General features: G+C 35.5%; 2 protein-coding genes across 2 annotated transcripts in view; both read left to right on the top strand.

Moving 5' to 3' along the window:
* SLC3A1 (solute carrier family 3 member 1) overlaps nt 1-2,782 on the top strand; it is a 72,100-nt gene extending 69,318 nt beyond the window's left edge. Inside the window, 1 exon segment of the mRNA XM_037528138.2 lies at nt 2,747-2,782. The gene's annotated coding sequence lies outside the window, so the exon portion shown is untranslated.
* Nucleotides 1-22,435, top strand: part of CAMKMT (calmodulin-lysine N-methyltransferase) — a 303,792-nt gene that overhangs the window by 4,819 nt on the left and 276,538 nt on the right. The window contains exons 2-3 of the mRNA XM_054687773.1: nt 2,747-2,919; nt 10,775-10,839. Of these exons, the coding sequence (XP_054543748.1) occupies nt 2,747-2,919; nt 10,775-10,839 (238 nt within the window). The remainder of the gene's footprint in view (nt 1-2,746; nt 2,920-10,774; nt 10,840-22,435) is intronic.

The raw sequence follows: 22,435 nt of genomic DNA, 5'->3' as shown, positions 1-22,435 counted from the left end.
GACTGAAAAGAGGACTCCACAGACATCGGTGAGGGCAGGCAAGGAGTCCGCATTTATTGACTAACAAAAAAAAAAAAAAAAGCAAGAAGTGAAAACTCCAAGAAGACCTCTGGGCATGGGAGAGATTCTCTGAGGTGCCAGGGCTAGGGCCTATATAAGTTAGGAATGGGGTTTGAGAACAAAGGAATTAAACTTTATTGGCTGAGAAAGTAGGAGTGGACTTGGCTTAAGTCCACTAATTGCTGCTAGTTGTGAGCACCCAGCATGGGCATCTCAAGAAGTCTGCGTGCCTGTAGCTCCGGTGTGAACCAGTCTGGTCTCAAGGTCTGTGACTCCCTTTTTCTTTTGGGTTGTTAACTCCCTTTTCCTCATAGCAGCCAACTTGATAAGCTGTGGAAAGATAGTTTAGAAATAGTCAACAGTGAGCCAAGGAAATTTATGGAGCAAGTGTCCGGGTCTAGAATTTTCAGGTTTCTTGGACCTCTTGTTTACCAGCCCATGGGAACAGCAAAATTTTGTCCTTCAGTCCTTGTCGTGTCCTTGTCTCCTTCCTGTCTTAGTTGATTTTCTAGCATCTTTCCATGATAATGAATGAAAAATTAAAAAAAAAAATACCATTACGAATTAAATGTGTCTCACTCTATTGTGTTTATTATCTTTGATAATGCTCACAATGTCCCATCTTTGGGGGCCTCCCCAGTGGCGCAGCGGTTGAGTGCTGGGTTGCGAAGCTGCCCGCAGCCTCTCTAGCGCCGGTTCGATCCCCGGCCACCGGGCGAGGGTCCCACATGGCGCGCAGACCTCTCCTGCCACCCGCCAGTCCCCTCAGCATTGTATTTCGTCACTCTGCCTGCTCTGCTCTCCCCTCTGGCTCTGGTGAATTCTCTCACCCTCCCGCGCATCTGACTGTACCCAGTGCTTGTATAAATAAATAATCTTTAAAAAAAAAAAAAAAAAAAAACAATGTCCCATCTTTGGCCAATGGATCCTATTCAAACTGGCTCCTTAATTTTTCTAATGGCTTTCTTGTTCTTTGCATGCAGCATATTCTAGGCTCATCTTGTACAATTTCTTTCACTTCTCCAAATGGGCCTTACTTTATTTTAATAGAAAGTGGTACTTAGAGACAACAATCTAGATGTGAACGCCCTAGTAGCATTTGGTCATTATTTCTAGTCCCTTTCAGTAGTTCGATGTAGGAAATACATGTATAGTTGAAAAAGTGAAATAACTCATTAGCTTATTGTAGTGGCAGGAACGGGCACAGGGCAGGTTTTCTGATCCCATGCAGACCGGGTAAAGGAGGAGTCAGAGTCCTCAGTGGTTTTTTGCAGGTCTTTTATTGGGATTACCAGGTACACAGCAGGCAGGGGTGCTGGGGGGCCGGGAGGCTGGCAGGCCTCCCAGCCCCCATCAGGTCTTCACTCTATCTGGGCTCTCCGGCCCTCTCTGCTTCTGCTTCTTTGCTTCTCTCTCGGCTTCTGCTGCTTCTGTTGGCATCCCTGTGACGCTGCCCTTAAATGCCCAGTCTTAACCCAGGTGAATCCCATCTACCTATGCCCACACCCTACTCCAGGTGCCCGCCATCAGGCTTGCATTCAGGACTGCAAGGATCCATCATCTATCCTGATATTGGGAGGGCAGAAAAGCCTGACATTTTTCCTTACCCTACTCTTATATTATACTTTATTAAGATTCAGAGCTACAGAGTTTTGTTTAATTTTATTGAACTCCTTCCTCCTATATTAAACCCAGTTTTCATTGACACCAACAAAATTTATCTTAAAACACACAAACACATACACATGTGGGCTCAAAATAACACACCTGCCCCTGCCTAACTTTGAAATCAGCATTTACCCCTTAACTTCACAAACTGTTAAAGGTGCTCAGCTTTTTTCTTTTTAAAGCAAAATGAGATGTTTAATTTTTAAAAATATTATGATTAGCTCATGAATACATAATGAAATTGTCAGGCACTTATATTTTGTTTTCTTTGCAATGAATCAAATTTTCAAAAGCAACAAATGATTAATGCCACATATTAGAAAAGGTTAGAACAGGGCCTCCCTGGTGGCGCAGCTGTTAAGGGCTGGGTTGCAAAGCTGCCCGCAGACTCTGCAGCGCCGGTTTGATCCCCAGCCGCCGGGCGAGGGTCCCACGTGGCGCACAGACCTCTTCTGCTGCCCGCTGCACCCGTCAGCAGTGTACTTCATCAGTCTGCCTGCTCTGCTCTCCCCTCTGGTTCTGGTGGATTCTCTCACCCTCCTGCGCTTCTGACTGTGCCCAGTGCTAGTATAAATAAATAAATAAATAAATAAATCTTTTTTTTTTTTTTTTTTAAAGAAAAGGTTAGAACAATATTTTTATCCAATTTCAAGATACATTAATGTCAATAGAAACACTTATTCAGCACTATATAGCAAGGCCTTTCCTAAGTTTCTTTTTTTTTTGAAATTGGCAAGTGTCCCCACAAGATCAATGATTGTTGCTAATGCCTTCCTCACCTCTAAATTTATCTCCCTTTTGTGCTATTAGACTGGTAAATCTTCACTCTCTTCATTGCTCTCTGATGCCTTCTAGTAGTGTTTTAAAATACTTTGTCTATCTTTTTTACTTGTGCTCAGGGAGATATTGATTTGAATTATCTAACCTGCCATTATTGGAATGAAAACCCCTTTACAACTTAATCTTTGAACTCTGAATTCTATATAATATGACCATAATTTTTGGTTTTATTTCAAAGGTTCTGAAGCAAAAACACTTGGATGATCGTCTGCGACACATATCTGTAAGAAGATTTGAATCATTTAATCTGTTTTCAGTAACAGATGCCAAAAAAAGGGAAACTGAAGAGGAAGTTGGTGCATGGGTCCAATATACCAGTGTCTTCTATCCTGAATACAGTATCTCTTTAAGGTGAAGTTCATTCTAGTTGAGATTTTTTAAAAAAGTATTTGTCCGCTGTAGAATAGAATCTCATTATCCAGTCTGTTGAGTTTGCAGGCAATCTTTATCAGAAGTTAGGTTTTGCAACTTTGTGTTAGGCAATCTGCTGCTTTAACTGGGTCTTGCTATATTCTCAGAACTAAAGAAAAAAAATTCTCAGGAATGTAGTGGCATTTGAGGATAAAGTGGGTTGTGAATCAAAGGGTTCATTTAACCATTCTCTCATAGCATTTGATCATGACAAAAAGCCAAGTTCTTTTTGAGGCAAAGAAAGCTGGACATGAAAATAGAATTTTTCCAAACTACACTTCAAGTAGTAGTTATTTGAAAAATCAAGCTTTGGTATTTTTCCCATTCATGTTTTGTCACTTTCAGAATAGAATCTTAAGAATAGAAGGAGAAAATTCGGCTGAAAACACTGGTATTGTGAGAAACATACAGACTGCTCTGGCTTTAAAAGTCGTTAGAAAAGAGACAAGAGAGTTTCAAACTGAAGTAACAAGATACCATTTTTACTGAATTAATTTTCTCCTACAGTTATAGTCTAGCATGTTGCAATATTACTGTAGGTGTTTGATTTTATAAAATCTGCCTTTTTTGACAAGATTTCACATTTTGAAAGGGAGGGAGGAGCACATTTACAGTTTCTGTAAGAAGAGCAAAAAACATTTTAAGTGGAAATGTGACTGAATAAGGTTTAGGTGAGGCTAGGAATAATTTTAAGGAAAAAAGTTTTCACAAAGGATGTCTATTTATAGTGTGTGTTTCTAGAACTATTTTAGTTTAAAAATCTAAGCTTTAAAAGATACCGTAATAGCTAAAAAATTGGGATTTGGATAAAAATTGACTAGAGTGGGTAAGGAAGAACAATTAGGATCTGGTTTTATAATGCTGCTTTATTGAAAACTCCAAGTAGAAGATAAAAACTTAAGGATTTGTGAGGCTTGCCTATGCATTCATTGTGAAATTCTAATCAGAATCAGCTGCTTCTCATTCTGATAGTGATAATAGTTTAGTTCTTAGGCAGAGAAGAAAAATGCATTAAATGCTTATTATGTGCCAGGTGAGGTGTTTTGTATTTTAATTCATGCAGTCCTCAGAGAACTCTGCAAAGTAAGAATAAAGATGATTAAACAATTGAAAGATAACATCTGTGAGGAAAGGAAAGAAAAGGAGAAACAGAATGATCTAGTAGAGTTCTTTAGATGTAAGTTCTAAAACTTCTACATCCATTGGTGACAAGAGGCAATAAGAGTAAAATGTATCAACAGTAATTTCTTGATATCTTCTCTCCCTGGTAAGGGTTAGTTGGAGAGAATGTGAAATCTTTTATCTCCTGTTCTTGAGAGCTTTAGAAATGACGGTTGAAATGGCCCTCATGTAGCAAGAGCCCTGGCTAGAAACTAAATTGAGACTCATTTTTGGAAGTATATGTCTTTGAAGTCTAATTTATGGCGAGAAGACAGGTGACTGTGCTAACTTCTTAGTCACAATGTCTTTCAAGACTTTTCCTCTTTTCTCGTACTAGTTAAGTATCATCCACTTTAGTAGTACAAAAAATAGCAATAGCTTAAACAAACTTATAATGTTTAAATTCATCCATGTCATAGCATGTATCAGTATTTCACTCCTTTTTATGACCAAATAATATTCCATTTTATGGATAATACTTGTAGGGTAAGGAAAAAGTATCAGGCTTTTCTGCCCTCCTGCCATTAGGATAGATGACGGACCCTGTGGTCCTGAATGCATGCCTGATGGCGGGCCCTGGAGTAGGGTGTGGGCATAGGTAGATGGGATTCACCTGGGCTAAGACTGGGCTTTTAAAGGCGGTGTCACGGGGACGCCAGCAGAAGCAAAGAAAAAGCCAAGAACGAATGGAAGCCGAGAAGCGGGAAAGCAGGAGAGCAGAGAAGCAGAGAGAACACGAGAGAAGGCCGGAGAGCCCAGATGGAGTGAAGACTTGCTGGGGGATGGGAGGCCTGCCAGCCTCCCGGCCTCCCCGCCCCACTGCCTGCTGTGTGCCTGGTAAATCCCAATAGAAGCCTGCAAAAGCCGCTGGGGGCTCCTTTACCTGGTCTGCTGGATCAGAAAACCTGCACTGAGGGCCTCCCCTGGTGGTGCAGCGGTTGAGCGCTGGGTTGCGAGGCTGCCTGCAGCCTCTGCAGTGCCAGCTTGATCCCCGGCCACCAGCGAGGGTCCCACAAAAAAAAAAAAAGAAAACCTGCACTGTGGTCTTCCTGTCCTACAATACTCCATTTTGTTTTATCCATTCATCAGTTGCTGGGCATTTAGGTTGTTTTCACTTCTTAACTATTATGAGTAATACTACAGTAAACATTCATGTGTACGTTTTTGTGTGAAAATCTCAATTTTTAAGTCTCTTAAGTATGTATCTAGGAGTGAAATTACTGGATCATGTGGTAACTAACTTTTTGAAGGATGGCTAAGTTTTCATAGTGGTTGTACCATTTTATATTCCAACCAGGAATGTATGAGGGTTTCATTTATTCTTCATTGGTTATTTTTCTATTCTTGTTATTAATTATAGTCTAGTGGGTATGAATTATACCAGATTTGATTTCTACTCCTTTAATTATGAATAATATGTTCCATTCTTTTATGTGCTCTTATTGGCCACTTGTGTATCTTCTCTGGAGATATATCTAGTCAAGTCCTTTGCCTATTTTTTTTTTTTTTTAAAGATTTATTTATTTATTTATGCAAGCACTGGGTACAGTCAGAAGTGCGGGAGGGTGAGAGAATTCACTAGAGCCAGAGGGGGGAGCAGAGCAGGCAGAAGGACCGAAGTACACTGCTAAGGGGAGCAGCGGGCGGCAGGAGAGGTCTGCGCACCAATGTGGGACCCTCCTCTGGTGGCCGGGAGCAGCTGGGGATTGAACCGGCGATGCAGAGGCTGTGGGCAGCTTCGCAACCCAGCGCTCAACCGCTGTGTATTTGATGAAGTTCAATTTACTATTTTTTCTTTTACCGTTTTGTGTTTTGGTGTCATATTTAGTGCTGGCTAGTTACTTTTTACCTCTAGTTTCAACCTCTTGATGCCATTAGGTTTCGAATTTTTCCTATAATAGTTTTTCCCCCTTCCTCAAATAGTTATCTTCCCCAATTACACAATCTTTACCCTGAGGCCATTTTGGCTGAGAAACTCAAAGATTCTCAGTTTTAAGATAATGCTAGATGCTTATGGAAAAAAATGGTTTGCTTTGAGAAGACAACACTGCCTATTGGTAATTTTCTTTTCCATCTTTATTGAGATATAATTGACATCTCACAAGATGTAGGTTGTGCAGCGTATTCATTTGATGCAATTAAATGTTGTAAAATGATTATCACCATAGCATTAGCTAACACCTCTATCATATCACATAATTACCATTTCTTTTTTGTGGTGAGAACATTTAAAATGGTTATTGGTAATTAAAAACATGGGAAACAAAGCTGTGGAGTTAGGACAGAGAAGTCAATTTTTTATACCCTGACTATGTTGGCAAAAAATTGTTAAATACTGTAATTAGCAGTATAATGTTAAAAGTGGAGTTTGATATGCCCCCTTCCTTGTAGGTATTACTAACCAGCCACATTATCCAGGTAGCACATAGGTAAATAGTTGAAAGATTAAGGGTAGATGAGATCTTATAGAGTTGACATTGAATAAAGTAGATGACTTAGTGATCAACGAATAGTCTTTGTGTTTGAGGCAGTGAAAGGGAACTTGGAGAAAATCAAATGGAATCTTACCATTTTGTGCTCATTGAATTTTTTCTTATTCTCATGCTATTGAAGACAATGATTGTTGACAATACATGAGATGCCATGTTGATATCAGATGCTATGTTTTAGGATTTCTAGACTTCTTGGGTAATTGATTTCATATTTGTCACTTAGAGGTATTGGAATAGCTTTACTGTTTCCCTACCACCTACCCCACTTAAAAATGCCATAGGGTACACTTTCTCTTTCTTGGCTTCAAGATATAATGCTTTCAAGAAGAGACAAGTTTCTGCTTCAGTGATAACTGCAATATCGCAATATAACATTTTTTATTTCGAATAATGCTTTTAACTTTTAAACATGCATTTTACTTCAATTATCCCAGTCTGTTTTTTAGAAATATTTCATTTTGCAAAATACATACATCCTTTTTCTACTCCAGTCTCAGATTTCATTTGAAATGTTTATTTCATCATGCATTGAGAGTGACAGTGTGTGTGTGTGTGTGTGCATGTGCAGGTGCATATGTGCACATAAGAGAGAGAGGGGGAGAGAGAGAGACATGAGAGGATGTCATTATTAAAACTAAGCCATAAAGCAATTTAACTTTTAAGATTTATCCTAAGGAAATAATCAGAAATGGACTCAATGATAGTTCTACAAGAATATCCATTGCAAGACTATGCAAAATAATACAAAACTAGGCACAATCTAAAAATCCAACATAAGGTGTTTTTTCAGGATATTATGGTATAAGCAACCATTCTTTGAACTACTTGGTAGCCATTCAAATCATATTGCAGGAGAATGCTTGAAGTGGGAAACCATTTATAACACATTAAATATAAAACCACAAATTGCAAAACAGTAAGGCACTGTCCTCTCAGTTATTTAATGAAAGGTAAGTGAGCATGGAATAAAATTTGAAGGCTGTGTTTCAAAATATTAACTGTGGGTTTCTTTACATAATAAGATCATTAGTATTTTTTTCTTTAAGGAACCATGTTTTGTTTTTATATTTAAGTAGAAGATTTTTGAGTTCTTTGTTGTATTGCTGATCATTTTAATAGGTTCCCCTTGCAATTACTGTCAAATACTTCATTCAACTCTTACTTACATGTCTATGTAGCTTTGCATGTTAGATAAATAACCTGTACCTAGAATCTTATATGTCTAGAGAAGAACTCAGATGCATTGTGTTATGATGAAAATTTGGTTATAATTTTATTTCCTTAGATGATGACACTGTTGAACCCAATGCTTATTAGGCCACTGACGATTGCAGATGACCTGTTGCAATCTCACTTAATCTATCAAAGAACTGAGTCTATCTGATAGAAATAAGGTTTTTTTTCTGAAAGGGTTTTACAGTTTTATTTACAGTTTTATTTTCTTGCAATGTGTATTAGTTTGCTAGGTCTTGCCCCCAAATGCCATGGACTTGGTGTCTAAATAATAAGTTAATTTTCTCATAGTTTTAGGTCTAGAAATCTGAGATCAAGGTGTTACAGGTTTGGTTTCTTAGGTCTCTCCCTGTGACTTGCTCCCTTTTCACGTGGCTGTCCCTCTGTGCACATGGCCCCTTATTTCTGTGTATCCTCATCTCCTTTTCTTATAAAGACACCAGTCATATTGGATTGGAGCCCACCCAGATTTTAACTTAATTACCTCTTAAAAGGCCATTTCTCCAAATACAGTGACATTCTTAGTTACTGGAGATTACCGCTTCAAGTGAATTTTGGGGGAGACACAATTCAGTCTATAACATTATGTATTAGTTGTCTTAAGTTTTAATGACAAAGTCAAAGTTGCATTGATGAACTAAATTATATATATTATGTGTGATATGTAATGTGTATTGATGGTTTCATAACATCTTAAAGCACTACCTCTAAGTTTATGGGTGAGAATGTAGCAGAGTATAGCTGCATTAACAACAATTATCACTACTGGAAAAGTAAACTCTAGACCTATTAAAAGTTGGGGCCACACTAGCTCACTCTATGCACAAAAATTAACTCAAAATGGATTAAAGATTTGGATGTAAAGCCTAAAAACATAGAACACTCTATGACATTAACTTCGGTGATGTCTTTGGGACTTGACTATAATAGCAAGGAAAACAAGAGCAAGAATAAATAGAGCTTCCTCAAACAAAAAACTCCTGCACAGGGAAAGAAAATACCTTCAAAATGAAAAAATATCCTACAAATGGGAGAAAATATTTGCATAACTTACATCTGACAAGGGCCTAATATCTAAGACCTGCAAGAAATACAGTTCAACAACAACCAAAAAAGCACAAAGAACCCAGTCATAAGATGGGCAGGACAAACAGAAACTTCTCAAAGAAGACATTCAATGACTAACAGGCATGTGAAAAAACGTTCATCTTCCCTTATCAGGGAAATGCACATTGAAACCACAATGAGATATGTCTATGAGAATTGTACACATCAAGACCAGCAACAACACATTTTGACAAGGATGTGGAGAAAAAGGAACCCTTGTATACTGTTGGTTGGTGGGAATGTAGACTGGTCCAGATCCTATGGAAAACAGTATGGGAGTTTCTCAAAATATTGAAAAATAGATGTACCATATAATCCAGCAATTCTGTTCTTTGTTATCTAGTAGCAGAATGCAAAAACACCAATTCAAAGGAATATGTGTACTTCTATGTTCATTGCAGCACTATTTACTATAGCCAAGGTATGGAAACAACCTAAGTGTCCAAGGACAGATAAATAGCTTAAGAAGATATATGCAACAGAAGACTACTCAGTAATAAAAAAGATAAAATCTTACCATTTGTGACAAATTGGATGGAACTGAGGTGATTGTGCTAAGAAAAGTAAGTACAAGGAGAACGACATACCACATAATTTCACGCATATGTGGAGTATAAAAAAAAAAAGCACAAAGAAACAGACAAAATTAAAAAATCAAACAACCCTTACCCCTTAAAATGTGTAGAATTGGGTCTACCAGGAGAGGCAGGTGGGGAGGGGAGGAGAGAGAAGATGGGGCCCAGGGGAATGTGGTGGAGGAGTATTGGTGCTTCAATGGTAGGTGTGGTGTGGTAACATACATCTGAGCAGGTGTGAACCTTTACCCTAAAATGTATACAGTGTTGTAAGCCAATGTTACACCTTAAGCCAAAAATCAGGTTTTAAAAAAAGCTGGGTCTATTTGAATATGAAGAATAGTATCTTTTATAAGTATTAATAAAATACCAGTAATATTTAAATAGCTGTCAAATGAAGAGATTAGAATTAAAGAGAGTAGATTAAAGTTAATGGGCAAAAAATAAAAAAAACACTATCCCCTGACATTTAGAATTCCATGTGGATGGAAGGTATTAACCTGAATATTGGTTATTTCTTTGTGACTGAAGTTCTGAATTTGTTGGACTGTTATATGGGAAATTTATGTTTTATTGAGTGTGGTTCTGGAGGTTGATTGGAGATCAACTGGAGGTTGAACTGGAGGTTCTGGAGGTTGATTTGGAGATTCTCTAAAGTGGCAAAGTTTTAATGTTTTTTAAAAGGTTAATCATTTACCTTCATATCGCTAAACAACTTAAAAATCTAGATGAATCATTAAGAAATGTCAGTGCATTCAATATTTTTTTTTAAAAGATTTATTTATTTATGCATACAAGAACTGGGATACAGGCCAGAGGTGCGGGGGGTGAGAGGATTCAACCAGAGACAGAGTGGGGAGCAGAACAGGCAGACTGACCGAAATGCACTGCTGAGGGGAGCAGCGGGCAAGTCAGGAGAGGTCTGCTGTGCCATGTGGGTATCTCCCTGGCCAGTGGGGATCAAACCCGTGCTGCAGAGTCTGCAGATAGCTTCACAGTGCAGTGCTTATTAATCCCTTGCACCACCAGGGAGGCCCTGTATTAAATATTCTGAGGACTGTATTCAGTTCTTTCTTTTCCTTCTCCCTCTAGTGGGCAGAAAATATTTAAAAATATAGCATAGAAGGGTTTGTTAGTGTTGTGTATATCACAATGCACAGTCTCAGCTTAAAAAAAAATTGTTAATATTTCAGAATCATTAAAGAAAATGCTTTATTACTTTTCTAGGCATAATGGTGGACCTTTGAATGTTGAAGATGTTCTTACCAGCTTTGACAACACAGGAAATGTTTGTAAGTTATATGTTCATTTTATAGAAATATTTTTAGTGTTTTAAAAAATGAATTCATAATTGGTGTATTTTTTCCTTATTAATGTTTATTATACTGACCAATGCATGTATTTGTGTGCATGTGTGCGCATGTGTAGTAGAAGCTCTTATTGTTTATAGCTGCAAAATAAGTCTCATACAAAATACAACTACAAATGGGATCAGGCTTTACACATTGAAGGGTGTGTGTGTGTGTGTGTGTGTAGTAGAATGTATGTCAGGGGGATCCTGAGACTCCCCAGTACTATCCCTTTTGTTTCTCTTTCCAGTTTGAACTCAGTTAAATAGAGGGGCTGTCTCTTCCTTTTGTTGCTGTTTTGGGTGCTTTTCCTCTTTGCTGCTTCTTTCACTACAGAATAAACCGAGAACATACTTTCCTTGCTGCTAATATACTTTAATAGCAGAATGTCTTTGTTTTAGGCAATATTATAATATTATAGAATATATTTTCTTTTCATCTAAGCATCTGATTTCTGCACTGAGAAAATTATTTAAATGAGTAAAATTAAAGTGTTATGAAAGAAATCAGACAAGAATAACTTTACGTCACTGTATTAAACAACATACCATTATAGGAGTATGTACTCCTTCATATGTATTGTATAGGATATTTTTCATAAGATAGTGAATTATCAATGAAATATGACCATTTTAACTCTCATACTTTTTTTTCTCAAAGGAAATTTCAGAATGGTAACTGCTTATTGTCTGAACTAAAAACCTTCTTTGCTGAGATAGGACTACTTTATCAAAAGTTCTCTTATTTAAGATCTTTGTAGAGGAATGCCCAGCAATAAGCAGGCAATAGTTTTCTTCTTCGGCACACATTATGGCAAGCTTCTGATTATATAGAAAAATGTTTATATATTTTTCACTAAGGAATCCATAAATATCCTAAAATTATTCTAAAGGATTTAAAATATAGGTTTAAGATGTGCCTTTTAGTTTCTATAAGCTGGCACTTGTCAAATTCTTTCTCACTTGGGCACAAGACATTTTTTAAGGGCATTAAGAACTGAGCAAGGGATAGTCATGGTGGTGGAGGAGACCTGTTCTTTAGTTCTGAGGTAATGTTAAATATCATTAAGTCAGCTTATGCACACATAATTTGGGAATATCATGGAATGTTTAATGTGAAATTTTGGATTTAGTAATATAAAGATTAAGTATTCCCAGTGGCTCAGTATGAAATAGGGCCACTAGCTGGCAGCATTATGTAAAATAAAAGTATTTTCCTGAGGGTCTGAGCTATTATTTTATATATGAATAACTATTATATTCTTCTCTAACACTTTCCCTGTCACCTTGTTCCTTCCCATTTCACCATCTACTTGTTGCATTGGCAAATGGAGGAATTGCATAGTAAAAGTATTTTTTTTGGTGTCTGTTGTTTTGTAGAAATTATTTAGAATGAGACCCATGCACATTTGGCTCTGAAATTCATCTTGAGCAGTTTATAAGATTTCTATGAGTGTGAATATTTTTCACCTCTTAGAACTAGATATACTAGATAGCTATAACTATGTAGTACAAAATGGATAACTAGGTAGAAAATGGATAACACTGTATTCTTAATAGTTGATACTCAATAAACAATAGCTATTTACTAGCTATTGTTAGCTAAAACTTATTTCAGTTTTTTTCTAGTAATGAAGGTGCTATTATTAAGAGTTATTCTGATGGTTGCAAATCAACTCTTTTGATTGAACCAACAGAGCAGGAAAAATAGATCAAATTACCAAAATAGTAATCTATTACAATGTGTTGTGTTTTTTTTTTATATATATATATATATATATATATATATAGTGTTATACACATTGTCTTAAACCTGAATATATTGCCAAGTAATAGAAGTGGTGACAGAAATAAGATATGTTAATGCATGTAGTAGGGTGTAGCTTTTGTATTACATTCCTTTCATTTTACAAGAAAAACCTATACTGATTTTATTTAATGATAAATTGGTAAATTCCTATTCCAATAATGTAAATGTTAAAATTTTAATTTTAATATGATTTTTGCCAATGCTTACAGTGATTTTTCATTTAATAGCCTCAAATGTTTAATTTTGATTTTGCCCAAGTTTGGAGTAGAAAGCCCAGCAGAGGGCACCACAATCAAAAGTCTTTCTCAGCCCAGTATAATTAGAATGAATAAATAACTGTACTCTTTCATCATGTAAGTATATATTCTTAAACATAGCCATTCGATTTATTTCTGGTATTTTTGACATATTCAGCAGTTAATTAATATGAAAGATTTTCCTTACTGATTTTTAAATTCACTTTGTTTTGAATACCAATTTTTTTATAATTCTGACTTTAAATAAAGGGATATTTTTGGTGTTATTAATGTTGATAGAGAGCAGAAGTTCTATATAATAGTATAAGTTCCCAAACCACCCCATGGTAGTACCGTGATAGTACAATGAAGGACACTTAGAATGAGAAAAATTTCTAATACTATGAGAAAACCAGTAGATGGAATTATCCATTTATTAAGGAATTAATTTCAATGTTAATGTAATGTAACTTTCTGATAATAGAAAAAAAAACAGTTAAATTATTTTAGAGCAGAGACAACCTAATATGTGTATAATTAGTAAGCAAGATATATTCATTGTTTAGGAGAAACATTAATATCAATTTTAAGTTAATTTAAAAAATCAAGTAATAATTTTATTCATTGTGGATATTCAAGATCAGTCTTATTTCCTGAATTTGTTTTCATGTTCTGATCAAAAAGTTATGGAAAAATCTTTAATTTCAGAAAATAAAATCACTAGCTTCTTCCTGATAGATTAGAAAAATATTCTTTACATTTACCTTTATTATTTAGAATATTTTGTGTTTGCACATGTATGATTTGTAAGGTATTTTATATTTTTGAGCTATCCTTTTACTGTTTGAATTCCTTTGACTATATTAGGAAGAAATTAAAATGAATGACAGTCTTTTCTACATAATGATTCGTTGCTGTGTAGAATTTGACTCCAGTTTTCTTTTTATTGATATTTGCTATTGTGGAAGACATGACTTTGAAAGTCAAAACTCCCTTTTTGTTTACCTCTAATTAGGGGCAGGTATACATACTTCTTTCTTTGAGTTCTATTACTTGAAAACCTACTTTGATAATATCAAAGTTGCTCTGTGTAGAGGTTGTGTCTGCTATTGATTTATCATGCCTGAAAAGAAATGCCATCAAGCTACCTAGGGAAAAGTACGGGATGACATCCTTCACTTCAGACGAGGTGCTGGCTGCTCCTGTGTTTCATGTAACATGTCACTCAGATACCTGGGGTAGCAAGGGAGTGCTCTGCAAGAACGACAGCAGATTTCTTGCTTCTGTGTTCTCTGTGGGCAGTCTCCCTTCCAGCCTGCCCCTGACTCCTAATCAGAGAAGCCCCATCATGCTCTGTGTCTTGCAAAAAACCATGTGCTCTTTCTCCAAAGTCGTCTCTTTGCTTTTACTGGAATGGAATTTTAAAAATAGGATTCTCTTTGGGGCTGATACAATTTGACTGTTATAGCATATATTCATAACAACTATTTGGTATTTGTAAAATCTTCAGTGCTTGGGGATAAAATCACTTCATTTGTGCTTTTTTTTTTAGCACATTATCTTTCATATAACAGTATGAACATAAGAGTTATTACTTCTTATATAATTTATTGCATGCAATATATACAATATAATGTGTGTAAGCCTTTAATGGATAAGAAGTTGATAGTTATTACATATTGTTGCAGTAATCTGTGTGAATCAGGATACGTAGCTAACAGTGAAGTTGAAATGTGGGGAATGTATTGGTAAGACCCTTTCTGACATTCTTTGAAAAAGTTTTTTTTCCCCTCTTGGTTGGGCTTTCATGATGGGAAAGCCTATGTTAGTTGGTGTCTCATGGTCTCTTGGAGAAATTTGTAGACCCTCTGCTTTATATATTCTTGCCTGTGACAGTGGTCACCCACCCCATAATCTGATGCTCAGATTATGATAATTATCCCCTGTGATAAAACAGACCTGGATTTAAAAATACACAACTTTTGGATCCTTCCTATTTGTATGATAGTGGGACCTGTTCTGTGATATATCCATACTGATCTCTTTCTGATTGATAATTGATTTTTACTTAAGGAAAATTCTTATTAAAACATATTTTCTCTTTCTACCAAAATTTGGGAAATCAAAGGTAACTGTCTCTTAGGAAATATAGTCTAAATTTTTATTTTTTATTATTACAGTTATTTATTTTTTATTGTTACTTAAGGTCCACAACATTGGTAGAAGTTCAAAGTTTCAGCAATGTCAGTCTGGATATAAATATTTTCCTCATTTAAATAAAATGTATGTGTATAGGTATATAATGCATATTTGTGTGCCTGTCTGTGTCTTTTTTTTTTTTTTTTTTTTTTTTTGTGGGACCCTCGCCCGTGGCCGGGGAATGAACCGGTGCTGCAGACTTGCAGCCCAGCGCTCAACCGCTGCGCCACCAGGGGAGGCCCTGGCCCTGTCTGTGTCTATTTCTATAGCTATCTAAAGGTAGTTGACTAAAAAAATGAGAAATTTAGGCTTTTATGGATAATTACTCAATTTTTAATTTGGGGTCATGGAAAGATCATGGAATATGAAGCTCACATTTTTGCTCTTCTTTTGCTAGCTATATAATCATAGGCAAGCTTTCAACAATCTTACCAAAATTGCTTAAGAAGTAATAACTATCTTATAGAGTGGTGAACATAGCATTAGATGATGTGAAAGCACTATATAAACTGCAAATAATCTTTGTGTTAGTTTTTATTGCTAGTATTCATATTATCTGCCTCATTTACTCTTCTTGGACCTTTTCAATACCTTTGATATTGGAAAATAGCAAGATCGGAAATATTTTTTTTTTTTTTTTTTAATAAATTTTATTGTTATATTCCCCATACAATTGCAGCCCCCCCATTCTGACCCCAATCCCTCCCCTCCCACCCCCACCCCCTAAAAGTGTCTCTGGTTCATAGTTTTTTGTTGATTTTGATTTTCACTTTCTTATAGTTATTCATTTTCCTGGTCCCTTATTTAAGTTTTCTAGATTCCTGTTATGAGTGAGACCATCCGGTATTTTTCTTTTTCTTTTTGGCTTATTTCGCTGAGCATGAAGATCGGAAATATTTTTGGTGTGTGCTATCCTGTTCTAATATTTTGCATTATTTTATTACATAAAACAGCACAAAGTTATGCAGTTACAATAGTATGGCACTAATACAGAAATACATATATAAATCAGTGTTTTAGGATAGATGGTTCAGAAAGATGTGAATGTTGTAATTTATCACATGATGAAAATGGAACTTTAGCAAAAGAGGAAAGAATGGATTCTTCAATAAATGCTATTGGAATCAATGACTGGGAAGTCAGAAAAAATAACAAAGTTGACTCTCTCCTTTAAACTATATACCAAATAAATTTAAGATGGATTAAATATTTAATTATTTAGGTATTTCAGATAAGTAATTTTTTAATATTAAAATAAAGAAGGCTTCTCTAAGTATGACACAAACCCTAGGAATTGAAAGAATAGATTAACGAAATATTAGTTACTTTATTTAAAAAGTGTCCAAAAAGGTAAAAAACTAATGACTTCCTGATAACTGGTAATTATTACTTATGACATATATGTAGACAAAGACGTATTCTCTTTATTGTGTAAAGAGTTTCTAGGATGCACTAGCAAAAACAAACTGCAGATCTCTAGAAAAAAAAAGACAAAATAGCCATAAATTAGGAAGCCATAAATTAGAAATACCAGTGTTCTATAAGCACATCAAGGGGTCTTTTTACTAAAAATGAGTAATGAGTCATTAAGTACAATTTAAAAAGTGAGATAATTTTTGTTTATCAAATTGGCAAAGATAAGAGAAGATAAGTAATAATCAGTGAGTTGTGGGGCGCTGGGCATTCTCATCTGATGTTGGCAGGAAGGTAAATTGATTCTACTTTTCTGGAGCTAGCCTGGCAATATCTTCAATAATCTTCAGTCTATCATTTGACTGATTATTCCTTTTCTAAGAAAATGAAGAAACCAGTATGCAAGGCTGGAATGTAAAGGGATCATCTTAGTATAATGAATAACAGGAAAACCATAAATCTTTAATGTTAGGTGACTGCTTAATTATTGGTACTTCATGATATGAAATATTATGTAGCTGTTCAGGATCTCTAAAACATATCAGGTTAACAAATTGCTAAAAGGAGTATCTTACTTCTGTAAAATATCCCATTAAGTATGAGTATAGGTATGTATATACATGGAACTGTGCCTTAATTTTAGTGTTTTGTTGGGGTGTAAGGGTTTTGGATAATTAGCACTTTCTTCTTTATACTTTTTCGGGTACTTTAAAATTTTATGGCATGTATGAACTTCTAACTGGAAAAAGTAATGTTATTTTCATTTTGAAAATTACCTACTTCTTAACTTCCAAATTGGGTATTAAATTTTTTTAACTGAAAGCTGTGATAAAATCTCAAATTGCTTAGGACAGCACTGTGAAAAAAGGGAGCAATTCATTTTACCAGTGAAAACATATAAAATATTTTGTTTTTAAATTGCACTTTTCTCCAAGGAGCTCAGAGCTACAGCATGTTAGATGTTAATGTATTAGTCTCCCAATACACTTATAAGATAAGAAATCAGAGACTAAATCATTCTGTCCCCATCTTGAATGGGGCGGGGGTAGGAAAAAGAGGTTAAAAACTCAGTCAGTAGCAGAATATTGACTTTAGACATAGATAATTTCTAAGTTCTATTGAAAAATAAATTTTAAGGTTCAGTGCATTGTGCATTATATGGTTAGTATATGTGGGTCAGAAGCCCTGAATCTAGGAGGCCCTAGTGCTGGGGGGGAAGGGTGGTTTAAACAGTATTGATATTGGGTTTGACTCACAGTTCCTATTGAGGATCACAGTGTGCGTATAGTCTTTGTTGGAAAGACTTCTGAATGGTAGGTCAGAAAATATTTCTACAGGGCAGGGTAGATCCTTAAACGGTCGTTTTCCTTGCCATGTGTCTCCAAGTGTCTCACTTCTTGAGCTTCATACCTGGCAGTGCAATTTTCCCTTTTGATGCAATATTGGGTAAGAATGCTCCTAAGCCGTAAACAGGGTCCCACACATTTGTTATTACTATTTGTCAGGGAAGGAACATTTGGAAGATGTCTCTCTTTAATTAATTTTGAAACTTTTTATTAGAAATTGAAAAATTAAGACATTGAAATAGTTCTCTTTGCTAACAGGATGTGCTGCTATTGTGAGGAAAGACAAGCACTGTAATTCTTTATAGATTCATGGCAGGTATTAATGCTTAATCAGAACATTAATACTGGAAGGTAGTTCATGTTTTTGTCATAAACCTGCTAGTTTTTCCTTACTTTAACTATTTGAAAGGCTGTTCCTAATTTAGGTGCCTCCAAGATTTCACAGTAGACTCACCAAACAAATCTTTTCTTTGAGCAAATTCAGGGTAGTCCTTTCTTTATCTTTTCTTAAATAGCTACAATTTTTTTTGCATTTCCTATAGTAGTTATCTGAAATTTTCTGGGTATTGTTACCATTTAATCCTAACTTTGCAAGAGGTGAGGAAAGTGATGCTCAGATTATGATAATTAAAAAATGAAAACCTGGTAAGTGGCCAAACAGGAACTTATAACTGTTCCAGTATATTTTTTGAAGGCAAGATATTCCCTGTATGGCAGGATATGAATTTTAAAGGTTCATGGAAGAAACTGAACCTAAAGGTGATAACTTGGAGTGCTAGAAAATAACTTTGGCAGAGGGAAAATAATTCTGTCCAGTGGACTGTGTCTCCAAGTAGACTGATTAAAGGTCACTGGAAAATGAGCTCTCTAGGGTTTCTGAAAGGAAGTTGAAAATCTAATGGAATGGGGATTTGGGGAGTGAGAATAGGGGAGAAAGATGCCTTTTCTCTTAATAATCTAAAACCAAATGTGAGTTTTGTTTTATTTCAGTTTTTTTTTAAGAAGTGCTATTTTTTGCATGATAATCCAACAGTAATTATGATTTGTGTTTTTACATAGCCCTTTCTCTAATATGTTTTTCAAGCTTATGACTATAGTGATGTTTAAAAATTGCTTCCATAAGTCACACGAAGAGCTCAACAACAGGGATATTCTTGTCTTTAGTGAAGTTGTTTGGATTGTTGACAGCCCTATCACAGATGACAGTGGATGTCTGGATATTTGTATGGCCTGTGTGTGATGTGTCCTTCTATAAATGCTAGATGTGTGCAAACTGTCTCATGATTGAATGAATCTAGTGTTTGTGTATATGTGTATCTTGTCTTTTTTATGTTCTCCCTTCTCACTCTCTCCCCTCTACTTCCAGCCTTGAATGTAGCTATTTGTGTCTAACATGGGGAAGTGGGGACAGTTCATGAAACAAATGAGGAAAATTTCAGATCATCCTATGTCTCATCAATGATTTGGAAAATGTGGGTGTGTTATGTATATCATAGATACTTCCCATGCTGACAGCCTGCTTGTGCTGGTATCTGGGTGAGGAGAGTTTTTGCTTCTGGTGGTTAATTCATGGCTTGTCTGAAGCCTTTGGCCATCTTGCTGATTGGAGGCCAGCTTTCTGTATCACTGCCATTTCCTAGGCTCTCTAGTTTCTGACTGACAGGTGGGGAGGAACCCAGACTTACAACGTAAATAAAGTGTTGTTTTTAATTGTGTGACAAGGAAAAACAGATTTTGATTAATCATGGACTTTGGTATTGTTTTAATATTTGACAACTTAATCAGAATTTAGTGGGGCTGGAGCTGCCATTATGCACAATTGAGAAGTGGCATATATTTATGTAAACCACAACTTCTCCACTTGTGCTTGTCCGCTGGATTCCTTTAAAGGAGAAATTAGTATAACAGGAAGGGGGAAATTGATTCATACTGTTCTGTTTGATCTTTCTCTCAAGTTCTACAGATTTGTAGTTTGTATCCTACAATTTAGCAATCAATTTTATACCATATTGTATTAACTATTTGTTAGTCTTTTCTTCCTTAGATAAATTTAATCCCAAAGATTGCAGGGACCATGCTTTATAGAACTGCACTATTTCTACAAGCATGGCCTATCTGGTTCAATTTTAGAGGATGTTAAAGCCCATGTACAAAAGCATTTTCAAGTAACTTGAGTACTTTACCTCTTTTGATTAAATGATGTGAATGAACTGACATCTTCAGACTTGCTGAAGAAAAATCTTAAGCAATTTTTCTTTGCCCCTTCTCCCTGACTACTGCCCTACATTGCTTCTGGTCCTGCACTTAAATACAATCAAACAAAAATCTCAGAAAATATTTCTAACTCTTGCATCTATCATAAAATGATTGTCCTCTTCCTTTTTATCCCCTTTCCTTCTGATTCTCCATCACAATACTGGGGAATTAGCCTGTTCAGGCATGACCTTCCAGGGGCAGGGTGTGAGCTTGGCATAAGGAGAGAGGAAGAAACTGATGCAGACCAGTTCTTTTAGGTAGAGTGAACAGCTTTTGACCAATTTTGTCTGTCTGGCATGGTCTCAACTTATGCCTGTTGCTCTTAGCATAATTACTATCAGTGCATCTTTTCACTCCCCAAACTGTCAGAGTTTAGATATATTATATGCCTACTGTTAGAAGGTTAAGAAGAGAGAGAAAGATTGGAAGCTTGCATTCATTATTCATATCCAGGCATACCTTTTTATTTCACCATGAAATAAAAGGCCTGGCTCAAGTGGTATTCAGTAAGTATGCACTGAGTCCTTTAAATTCTTAGTTACGTGGATTTAAAAGCCAATAAACCTACTCATTCTACACAAGTGTATTTGTATTTGATAGACTATTCTGCATAACAGAGAAGTAAATCTATGTGTCAGTTCTAGAGCACATATACTAAAGTCCCCATAAACTAATAGAAACTGAGTGCAGAACACATGCATGTTTTGATGAGCTAATGCAATAATTGAAAAACAACTGCAAATATTGCCAAGTTTTGAAAATAGGAAAACTCACACGAAATTCTAGATTTCCACTTTCTTTTAGAGAAAAATGATGATCAAAGGGTCTGAGTCTGAGCTCACATGGTAATCATTATATGGAGCTGAGCAGATTCTTGGTTTTGTACCTTACCATTCCACTCATGGAGCTTTCTGAGTTTGCAACCTCTGATGCATAATATTTATTTGGAGGCATTTAAGGCATGTTTGTCTATGTATATTTTTCACATCTTTTTGTTTATCTACTTAAGAGTCAATTCTGATTAGTCATTTTATCAAAGCTAATTAAATACTTTGTAAATTCTTTTTGGAAATATGCCTTTTTTAATTTAACAAGTTAATCATTAATCTTTGGGAAATATTTTCCCCCCATACTAAGAATGACAATTAAATATTAATGATTTTTTTTTTACATTTTATTTTCTATTGAGGTATAATTGATTTGCAATACTGTTTATGATTTAGGGTAATAGGCTCATGACTTTCCCGATTTCTTACCACACCACACCCACCACCTAAGTACCCATAGTTCTCCACCATAGGCCTTTGAGTTCTAATCCCCCTTGTTCCCACCCCTAGAGTAGCCTCAATTCTGCCTTCATAATTCTTGGGTTTGTTTTGGTCTAGTTTAGTCAGTTCCTTTGTTTTGTTTCTCTAGACTCCACATATGAACAAATACTTTGTTCCTGTTTTGTTTTATGAGAGGATTGAAGCACAAGTTGGACATACAAAGACTTTTGATTCTCTTCATTATGATATATACATGGATATCACCTCTTCTCTTGGTACCTCCTTGACCCTGTGTTCTAAAATATCAATTTTTTCCAAAGTTCTAATTCTGACTTGGAGATTTCAATTTAATCTTTGGTAACAGATATTGTCAATTTTTTTTTGAAGTGACTGGTTCACTCTGTTTATTTTCAAGTAAATGCCTACCAGTTATCCAAGTATGAATAACCAGAGTTTATCTACCAGTGTTCTTTAAAGTAGAAATGTTTCATAAAATAGGTAGAAAATTTTAGCTCTCAACTCAAACAACTATACAAATTCTTTTCTTTTAGGCAACCATGGGAGTTTAGGTATGCCACGAAAGCAATTTATACATGCATACAAGCAATTTATACATGCCTCCTACGTATACTCAATGGCCATGATTGAATAAAATTAATAAATTTAATAAAATTAATTTTTTTTTACTGTTTTGTTAAGGATATTCTTTTTATTGACCTATTAATAATATATTGCTCTATTTTTTTAAATAAAGTCAATACTATTTTAAATCTTTTTCAATAGCAAGTACCTTTAAGAAAACATAATTTTGAAACGTAATCATTTAAGATGTGAGGTATATTAAACAATGAAATTGAAAACTACTGTAGAGTTACAGGAAAATTTTTAAACATTTGTGAGTGTAAGTGTTGCGTGTGCATGTGTATCTATATGTGTGCAATCTAAAACATATAGTTAACTTTATCTTCACCTACCTTTTCTTTATTTATAGATCGAAAAGAAAGAACAATCT

The sequence above is a fragment of the Talpa occidentalis genome, unplaced genomic scaffold, assembly GCF_014898055.3.
Source record: "Talpa occidentalis isolate TD23 unplaced genomic scaffold, MPIMG_talOcc4v2.1 talOcc4.5, whole genome shotgun sequence".
Lineage (NCBI taxonomy): Eukaryota > Metazoa > Chordata > Mammalia > Eulipotyphla > Talpidae > Talpa > Talpa occidentalis.
The sequence above is the reverse complement of the archived record's forward strand: the minus strand, read 5'-3'. Positions and strand labels throughout refer to the sequence as shown.